The following is a 10,807-nucleotide window of genomic DNA, read 5'->3' as shown; positions in this document are numbered from 1 at the left end:
GCTGCCCCCCAATGAGTGGTAAGCCACAAGCTCAGGATGTATACATGTTCATGCATCTAAGCAGTAGTCCCGGAAGCTATCTTTTCTGCAAAGAATAGCAATTTCAATAATCAATGTAAAGAAAGTAAATCTCAATTTTGCAGACAGAGGATGGGACCATATGTTCAGGATCCCAAAAGGTGGTTGTAGTAGATCTGGGAAATGACCTAATTTCAGAGAGGCACAATTTAAATGTTTCAATCAAGAGGTTCTCCTAAGGTTCTCCATGACAGCTGTGTCTCTGTATCCGTAGGAAGTTTGACATACTACATAGAGTTGCAACTGTTATGCTACAGGATGTAGATTTTCTTCTAGACATGGGAAACATCTCAGTGATGCTTAGAAGTCCTATTCTGGAGAAAAACGAAATAATTTCAGAATGAGGAGAATGAAACATGAAGAGCAAAACAGCCATTGGAACAACAGGTGACAGTAGCCAGATTGACAGCAGCCAAATCTCCCTGTCTACCATTGTATTTCTGTTAGTTTGTGAGAAAGGCATTAGATCCCATGAAGTAAGACTCCAAGACAGAAGGAACTTCCTTGGGAGGCACCATTTTAGTTTTGTATGCCTGTGCCACTTAGTGAAGTTGTAGTGTTCTTGTTGACAATAAACCTTGACCGAGTGCTGTCTTTCGAATTCTGCCCTGGAACCTACAGCTAATTTCTTAATTATCATCTGTAGCTTATGATTAACATGGATATTTGCTCTCTGCAGTGGTTTATTTGTGTTTCTGAGCGACACACTATGTCAGTGATGCTTCTTGGTGCAGAACTGGACTTTCCTGTTTGGAGTAATTTTCCCTTCTTCCTTTTCCTGTCCAGACCTATGGGCACACTTTTTTCTACACTGCTTTATGCAGTGCTGTGTTAGAAATCCCCCGATACAGCTATGACCAAACTGATGCATCTGCACAGCACAGAAGAAAGATAAGAACGATTGCTAACGAAGTTGAAGAAGCAGCATAGTCTCATTGGTATTATAGTGTTACCTTTTTTCCAGTACTAATTATCTGTAGAGGAACATCAAATTATTTGGGCTTTCCTGATGCTGGTTCTAGAGCCACCCTGGCTGGTCGTGTTTCAGGGATCTCTCTGTGGAGTGTAACCAGGTGAGGTGGACATATTTGGTGATGATGGTGTGCTTTTGGTTTTGTCCCCTGCCCAAATGCAGAACATACTTCCCCTCTCCAAGAAGACATATTTCCTCTCCTACGCAGAAAGCTTCTCTCTATTTTCTGCTATGCTCATTCCCAGAGTATCACATTTTTAAAAATTCATGAGAAGCCTGTTTGGAAGCCACGAAATTTCCAAGTTAGATTGAGAATTCTGGATATTGTCTTGTTCTGTCAATATGTATTCTGATTCTTTACCTGTGCTATCTCTTTGCTATTGTGCTGGCACTTTCTGTTTCATTTCTCTTCCATCTGCACTTTCCAGGATAATGCAATGCAAGTCTGGGAAGGAAACTACCTCTCATTAGAGGTAGTTGAAGCACACTTACTACCTCTGTGGCTCTCTACTCAGCACTGCCTCGTTAGCTCTCCACAAAAGGGATTGCTTTTTGCCAACTTTAAACAGAAATAGTTTCTGGGAAACTCATTTTCTTCCATTGCAGCCCTGGCACTTCTTGTTTAATGACACTTGTTTTTTTTCAAAGCCTCAAGCTCCTGTAGGAATATAGGGCTTCAGAATTCCTAGTTCTGTCGTAAATGTATAGTCGTTATGATACAACAAGAAGTATCTCAGTATCTCAACCTGAACTTCACAGTTTCCCAAATCTAAGAGACAAATAGACTTGCTTTTGCCCTTGTTTATTTTTTCTCTTATTATTTTTTTACAAGTCAAGATCATGATTTTTCTTAGCCTGACTGGGCTGAGCTTTGGATAGTCAGGTATGGGGTTAGGGGTGGAGGGTGGAAGTCAAAAGAATTCAAGGCTTCTGTGAATTGTTTCTCTGAATTAGGACATTTTTTGTGATTTTGTGGTCAGCAAGCCATAGAAGTGTCTAAACCACCTGGGGTCACTCCCCTTCTCTCCCTCTGTATTGCGCTAGATCCCCAAATGGCCAAGATGAACGCAATATGCTGCTTTTCAGTGTGTCTTTGTACAAGGCATATTTTAGAACTGTTTCACCATCTATATAATATGGACCCAGGGCTGTGCATAAAACCCACCGTGATTCACTATCAAGGAGTATTGGTACCATGGTTTATGGCCTGGGGGCTCATAAAGCACTTTGATTTTTGTAGTTCCGCTACCCACAAGCAGGAGGATGGCAGGCTTCAGTATGGGTGAGCCTTAGCGAACAGGAACATTCTAAAGGTAACTGAAAGTCCTGTTTAGCACGAGGGGAAAACTCCATTCTTTCCTTCTTATCATCTGGATTATTCAAGGGTCTACCAGCTGGAAATTTTTATCTTAATCCTGTGAGTAAATAAATGCCCCCAGCCCTTGGTTTGTTCATGTGTAGAAGAGGTTTCACAATACGTAGTTTATACGGTGTGCTAAAGCAAGTAGCTTCTCAGAGTTATCTCAGCACCCACGTGCCCGATATCTATAGTGTGGGAGCTACATGGCTCCCTGAAATGCCCCTGTACACTGATTACCTGTTGGTAGGTATAATGTAATTTCCTTACATACGATTAACTTTTAATGCTGAGAAGCATTATTTTTCCTCTGGAACGCTTTAAACCATCATGGCAAATAAGTCTTTAGTAAATATTTAAACTCATACGCTTTGAATGATTTTGGACTTTTGTGACCAGTAGAAAATACATATAATATCTGTGCTATTTGGAATCACACCAATTTAGAGATGCATGAATCAGTTGCAAATAGTAGAGCTGTTGGAAAAAAAAAAAAACCAAAAACATTCTCTCTGGCACTGAAATTGCAAAGTGAGAAGGTAGTTCTTCTGGAAGTAGTTTTGGACAAGGAAGAGCTTCACTTCTGTTCATAACTAATGTGAAGGTAAACATAAAATAAAAACCTAAGAGATACTCCTGAGTTAATGTGTAATAGCTTGACAGTGGAACAAACCCAGTGATTTCCATTTTACATTGTTCAGGTAGGCTAAACTCCCTGAAATGAGGTTCATATACAGTAGAAGATTCAGTAATAGGGCACTTGTTAGGTAGGTGTTATTGTAAATGATACAGAATGTCAGCTGAAAATGTCACTGACCCAGCAAAAACTTCTTGAGCCACCTTAGAGAAGACAGAAGGGTTTGAATGTCTGAAATCCATTTTGCGGCTGCACTTTCTTACAGTGCAGGTACACACTGCTTTTAACTAAGCCTGTTTGAGTTACAGGCATTATTGTATGGGAATAGGTTGATTACAGAGCTCCTCTTGTGTTATTCTAAGAAGACAGCGGAACAGATCTTGATTTTAACAATGACGACAGTTATGTTGCCTCACACACATTCTTATACATGTGGCAAGTGCAGTTCCTACCTAAAAAGCCCATTTTTCTTTTACTCCCAACACCCACAGAGAAATACACAATCCTCATTGACAGTATGGGTATGTTTTTGGAGGTTCTTGCATATGTTAGTTTGGTATTACAACACAATAAAAGAAGTTTAAACCAGTATTTTCCTCTTCCATCACACCAGAACTGTGACATCAGAATTGTGATTTCCCCAAGAAATTCCATCTTTGACTACTAAATCAGTGAGTGAGTCTAGAAGTGTTTGGTGACAGCTGGCAGAAAGGAATATTAGAAAACTGAGTACCATGAAATGGGTTATCTTTCGGCTGTGAAGAAACCAGCACTTCTCCTAGTATTTGCTGCTTGTGATTCAAGTTGGCTGAGAGGCTTAGATGCCCACAAAAATTGTGGTTTTCTCCCCACTGTATTCTTTGACTTAATAAAAGGTACTGCCTTTGCCAATTCAGCTGCCCTCTATTTTTTTTATTTTCATCCTTCTTCTGAGAAGCTAAGGCCTTAGTAAACATAGGCTTTTAACAATATGTGCTTACACAGATGGAAATTAATATCTTAAGGTTTTTTTTCTTGCTCAGAGATTCTGAACATCCCAAAGGTGCCAAGGTTTTAACAAGTGAACTATATGGCATATCATATTGTTATTTCATTTTGTATCTTCACCTCCTGCCTCTAGGCATAACTTGAGTTTCCTCACAAGCTTTGAAAGATACGTATAAGAAGTGGGTGGTCAATCAAATCTTGAGTTTATAGACTGATGAAATGAGTCAAAAGGCATTTAAAAAATTTGAAACAGGTCACCAGTTTGATACTGGAAACTCTCATATCTTGAAGGCATGTGGCAAAACTTGCTCTGCGTTTGAAAGCAGCTTTTATGGTAAAATATATAGCAACCTGAATTAGACGTTAGTTTGCTTTCGGGTCATAAATTGTCATAGGTGTAAAAAGAGAAACAGTGGAATCCGGGCTGCCTAACAGAGAGACTTACCTGAACCTCAGCTCTGGTGATAGGCTGTAGTGAAACAACCAGCCACTCCAATGTACCTATTTCAATGAAAAAAGAGTAGTCCTTTTGATTTTCTTAAGTTAATGTAATTTGCTATATGTTAGTAAAAATGGAGTTATACTACTAAATCTGAACTTGATTTGTACTTTAGGTTCATAAAGAACTTCTTTCATACAAGTTAAGTGCCATTGTACACTGAAAACCAGTGGTGCTTCTTCTAAGGCAGTTAAAAACATGTCTTAATAGACTTTGCAGCCAATTTTCTATGGCTGTCATTTTGTACAAGATGATCCTGGTTAAGAAAGGTAGGGAGTAGTATATCCTGCCCTTTCCTTGATAGAGACAAAAGGCTGTGGTTTGCAAGAGCATTGCTGCTCCTACATTGTTTGCAGATCAGTAGGACCTACAGAGGTCATAGGAAGGGACGAGGTCCAAACACTACCCTTGTGTGTGGAATGGTGTCACCATAAGTGCCCAAGTTGAGTAAGAGTTAAAGACTGGTGTTAGGCTAATGGGACTCTGAGAGAGAGGACCCTGAAAACATTGATCTCCTATGTAACAGGAAGATAGGATTTCTAGTGATTTATGCAAGAGGAAATAGCTTATATGCATTCTTTAAGCATTTCAGTTAAAACTGCAAACAAGTGACTGCTAAGAAAACATCCGACTGAGTCAGGAGTTTCTACATCAAACAAGGCACAACACTAAAATCTGCTGCCTCACATGAGAGAACAATACTCTTTCTTGGGTTCATTTCAAGGACTATTTGCCTTCATCTTGCCTCCCTATTGAAGTAAAACCAAAACAAAACTAATTTTAGCAAACATAACTGCTGGAGCAAAATATAGAATTCATGTTGTTATAAATATACCAGGTCTTGGCACATCTATAGAAAAGCTTGAAAAAATTATAAAATTAATAACAGTCTTCCTTCTTCAGGCCTTGACCTGCTCCACTCTACCCTGCTGTAGTCCAGACTGGGTGTGGAGAAAATGTAAGTACATTCACTGTTCTTGCTCTGCCAGTGCTGGTAACATCCCCCAGAGATACAGGTATTAACTCCTGGTGTGCTGCACAGTTAAGACCCCTTTCCCTTTGCAAAGGCCCACAAGTGCTCTGCCTGTTTAGCAGCATTGCTCTGCACATAGTGGGTCTGGAAAAAAAAAATGTCACTGGGAACAGGTTAATGAAGGCTTTTATCACCATAAGCCTCAGGTGGGAAAGGGTATTAAAAGTATGACAGTCATATTTTGAGTCACTGGTGAGCCCACAGGCACACAAAAGGCCTAGAGTTTCTATAATTATTTGTCATTGAAGAGAAGGAAGGCAGGTATGGTATTATTGGGGTAAAGTTGTGACCCAAAGCAGGTGACCAGCAGTGACTGGCTCTATCAGCTGCCTGCAGTTAGGAGGAGCTTACCTGCTAAACAAAATGTGTATAAACTCAATTAAGAATGAGAGGCCTGCTTATCTAGTATTTTTTACCCAATAACAGAGATTTACAACCACTCCAGCCTCTTTACAGTACTGAAGAACCAAAGGGTGACGCCTGGTGCATTTCTAGCAATTTGCCACTCTGATACAATAAAACACAAGTTAGAACTGAATACTTCAACATTTACTCCTAAATAATTAAATATAGATGAAAATTCGGAGGGAAAAAAATTTTATCTCCTGATTAGGGCAAGACGTTTGGACTCAAGGCTCAGTTCTGTATTTTAGTGATACATTGCCCAGGCTCAGGGCTGTTAAAATCATCTGCTTATTGAATATTCTGAACAAAAACATGTTCAGGTTTGATGCACTCCTTGATGAATTGACTCACTAGCCTTTGGATCACATTCAGACTTTGTTCCATCAAAGGAAAGCAAGCATACTTCAACATAAAACTTAGGAATTTATTATAGTACGAGTCAGGTGTGAGAATTTCATTACATTGGCCGTGCTCCCATTTGTGTGAGGGATTAGCTGAAGCTGAGACGTAACAATGCAGCCTCACCCCTGTTTAAATTACTAGAGTCTTCAATTCAAAATGCCACTTCACAACGGAAAAGCACACTGCAAGGAGGTGAAAACTCAACATGGGGACTTGGAATTACTCTTGGCATTTCATTTTATCTTTTTTTCTGTGTAAGTTAAAACCTATTTGATCATTTAACATTGCTATATATTTAGAGGATGTCCTTGCGATGTGGTTGAAACTACAATCTGAAGGAGGAGATGAACGGCTAAAAATCAATATAAAGTGCAGTAATATGCAATATTTATGGTTAATTTTTTAATTATTATTTCTTTTGAAAGTGTAGTCTTGCAGCAGGTACTTTAGCAGGGCCATAAAGCGTAAGTAGGTAAGAATAAGAGAGAAATATTTGGAAAACTCTTATCTAAATATGAAACATGCAATGTCTGAACAGATTTTATGACTTTTTTATCCTTGAGCTAAGTTATGAGATGAATTAATGACCTATTTTGGCAATTTTTCTCCCCTACGAGAGTCTTTTGGAAAAGATTCATAACAAAGCATGGACTAGATTGTATTAATTATGTTGTGTTCTCCCTGTACTACAGAGATCTTTTTAAATAACGTATAGAAACTGAGGGCTGCAATATTTTATTCTTACTGTCTAATTTTGTGGCATTCAATGCAGATGAGTATAAGTTTCTTGAGTGATCAGTACTTGATGTTAATAATTCAAGGAATATAAGTACAAGGTCTCTCAATTCAAGCTGTATTGGGGTGCAGAAAGCATATCAGTCTGCAGGAGGAATTTTGTAGGATTCCTCTCTGCGAATACTTTCAGATTTATATAGCCAAACCTGAAGACGCAGGATAATAACTAGGTGATGTAAAGGACTAATATCAATGGAAGGCAGAAGATTCTGTCTGTGTTATTAGTAAGAACAAAATCACTCCTCAAAATCACGGTTAAATTACTTGAGGAGGTAAATGAAGCAAGAACAAACTAGCCTGAATATTTAATCACAAAGGAAAAAGGATTTGATTTTCCCTTTAAAGAATTTTGGGATTGTCAGAAATGTTGGCATCTTCATACTTGTGAACAAAGTAAGGATTTATTCATAGTTAGAGATACACGTAAACAGAGCAAAGCAATGAATTCTAACCCATGATTTTTATAAGTTAGGACATCAGCATAAAGATATGCACAGAAAAAAGCTTTCTTCCTGTCTGTCAGTAAATAAGAAAAACATAATTGTCTTGCAAAACAAAGAAAGTGAAGAAACAAAATATATACAAAGAGCTGTAGAGAAAAGGAAGCTGAAAAAATGTACTGTATAAATTATTAATTTTCCTTGTTAATTCTTTAGACTTTCTAGATTAAAGATATCATAGAATCGTAAATTCACAGAATCATTTAATTTGGTAAAGATCTTAAAGTTCAATGAATCCCACCAAAAACCTGACACTGTCCAAAAATAAATCATGTACCTGAATTAAAGAAATCATAATTAGAGGAAGAAAATAACACAAAAAATTGAAGAAAATATGGACTAGCAATGAAAAAAAGAAATTAATAAGGTATTTTAAACATCTATAATGTTTAAATAACATATAAATAATATTTTAATGTTATTTTTTAATATAACATTTTAATGTTATATTTTATTTAATGTTAAATAAATTTAATAACAATTTAATAAATTTAAATAACAAATAAAAATGATTACAAGGAAACCAGGAAGGTAAAGAACTAACTAATTCTATGCAAATGAAAACGGAAAAGTCATACAAATGTCATGGTTGATAACAAAATAAGGAAGTAAAAACCAAAAAGTAAGGGAAGAGGGGGAAAAAAAAAAAAGAAAGATAAAAGAAATCTTCATACAAGAAAAAAAATCTATTATTGATAGAGTTTTACAGTATTTCACATACTTCCAGGGCAAAGGGGCATAACAGAAGGACAGACCTTCACAAATAACAGTGAGAACAGATTTCATCAACACATACCACAATGACATATCTTTCCCTCTCTGAGCCAGCAACTCAAAGCGCAGCTCCCAGCCTCTCCACCTCCGAGCCATTGGCAGCAGCCTCTGGCACGTCCCCAGCCTCACGGAACACCCAGGGCAGCCTTTCGTCCACGCAGGCCACCACCACGGAGATGCAGTCTGGGCGCCTGACTTCCACAGCCGTCACGCGGGAGAAGGGCACGACGGAGCCTGGGGACACTGCATCTCCTACACGGAGCCCCTTGCCCACAGCGACAACGGCCGCTGCCACCAGCATCGACACGACTCCTCGCAGCCAAAGCGAAATTCCCACCATCAACCAGGCAAGCAGCACCATGGCAGAGCCCAACACCAAGGCTTCTCTTTCACTCTCAGCCACATCCTTGACAACCTTTTCCACGACGAGGAGGGTGGGCACAGAAGCAAAGACGGACACTGTGCCTACAATGCCGGCTCAGGAAGGGAGCTCGCCTGCGCCGTCAGCTGGGACCGAGGCAACGAGCCCTGCCTTCCCAACGACGAGGAGCCAAGCCACTGCCACCGGTGTGGGCACAGCGAGTGCCAGTGCTGCCTCCGTCTCTCCCAGCCCCAGCTCGGCAGCCACGAGCCACTCGTCCTCTTCTCCTGCGGGCTCCTCGGCCGCCACTCCCAACCCACAGAGAAGCAGCACAGGCGGCACCACTGAGTCCAGCTCGGCCACCACATCCCACCCTTCCACGGCAAACGTCTCTTCCATGGCAAACGTGTCTCCCGCGCTTTCCTCCCATCCTGGAACCTCCAGCGCTGGATCGGGCGCTGTGACGGCAGAGGCGTCGACTCAGACCACAGCTCCCAGCACGTCCAGCCCCAAGCCGTCGGCATCCACCTCCGGCACGTCCCCTGCCTCAGATAACACCCAGGGCAGACCTTTCCCCACCCTGGCCAGCACCATGGGGACACAGGCAGTGCGCCTCACTTCCACAACCGTCACGCAGCAGCAGGTCACGACGGAGCCTGGGGCCGCTTCGTCTTCCACGCGGAGCCCCTTCCCCAGCGTGGCCACGGCCTCTGCCACGAGCCTTACCGTCCATCCTCCCAGCCAAAGCCAAATTACCACCATTAACCAGGGCAGCGGCACCACGGCTGAGCCCTACACCAAGACCTCTCTTTCCCCCTCGGCCACAGCGCAGACAAGCCTTTCCACAACAAGGTTGGAGGGCACACGAGCAAAGACGGAGACCGTGCCCATGACACCGACTCAGAAACGGAGCTCGCCCACGGTGCCTACCGGGACGCAGGCAGCCAGTCCCACCTTCCCAACAACGAGGCCCCATGCCACTGCCACCAGCACGGGCACAGCCAGTGCCAGTGCTGCCTCCGTCTCTCCCAGCCCCAGCTCGGCGGCCACGAGCCACTCGTCCTCCTCTCCTGCGGGCCCCTCAGCCGCCACTCCCAACCCACAGAGAAGCACCGCCAGCGGCACCACTGAGTCCAGCTCGGCCACCCCAGCCCAACCCTCCACTGCATTCGTGTCTTCCACGCCTTCCTCCACTCCTGGCTTATCCGGCATCGGAACGGGTGGTACGACAGAACAGGCAGCAACTCAAAGCGCAGCTCCCAGCCTCTCCACCTCCGAGCCATCGGCAGCAGCCTCTGGCACGTCCCCAGCCTCACGGAACACCCAGGGCAGCCTTTCGTCCACGCAGGCCACCACCACGGAGATGCAGTCTGGGCGCCTGACTTCCACAGCCGTCACGCGGGGGAAGGGCACGACGGAGCCTGGGGACACTGCATCTCCTACACGGAGCCCCTTGCCCACAGCGACAACGGCCGCTGCCACCAGCATCGACACGACTCCTCGCAGCCAAAGCGAAATTCCCACCATCAACCAGGCAAGCAGCACCATGGCAGAGCCCAACACCAAGGCTTCTCTTTCACTCTCAGCCACATCCTTGACAACCTTTTCCACGACGAGGAGGGTGGGCACAGAAGCAAAGACGGACACTGTGCCTACAATGCCGGCTCAGGAAGGGAGCTCGCCTGCGCCGTCAGCTGGGACCGAGGCAACGAGCCCTGCCTTCCCAACGACGAGGAGCCAAGCCACTGCCACCGGTGTGGGCACAGCGAGTGCCAGTGCTGCCTCCGTCTCTCCCAGCCCCAGCTCGGCAGCCACTCCCAACCCACAGAGAAGCAGCACAGGCGGCACCACTGAGTCCAGCTCGGCCACCACATCCCACCCTTCCACGGCAAACGTCTCTTCCACGGCAAACGTGTCTCCCGCGCTTTCCTCCCATCCTGGAACCTCCAGCGCTGGATCGGGCGCTGTGACGGCAGAGGCATCGACTCAGACCACAGCTCCCAGCA

The 10,807-nt window shown here is 43.3% G+C and overlaps 1 protein-coding gene across 1 annotated transcript in view; it reads left to right on the top strand.

The window, feature by feature from the left end:
* The first annotated feature begins 8,466 nt into the window (after nt 1-8,466).
* The window catches only part of LOC128851456 (mucin-16-like), a 40,913-nt gene continuing 38,572 nt past the window's right edge, over nt 8,467-10,807 (top strand). The window contains exon 1 of the mRNA XM_054060506.1: nt 8,467-10,555. Within this exon, the coding sequence (XP_053916481.1) occupies nt 8,467-10,555 (2,089 nt within the window). The remainder of the gene's footprint in view (nt 10,556-10,807) is intronic.

Source organism: Cuculus canorus, chromosome 1 (genome assembly GCF_017976375.1).
Source record: "Cuculus canorus isolate bCucCan1 chromosome 1, bCucCan1.pri, whole genome shotgun sequence".
In the NCBI taxonomy this organism is placed as follows: Eukaryota; Metazoa; Chordata; class Aves; order Cuculiformes; family Cuculidae; genus Cuculus; species Cuculus canorus.
Note: the sequence above shows the minus strand (reverse complement) of the source record. Positions and strands in the feature narration are given on the sequence as shown.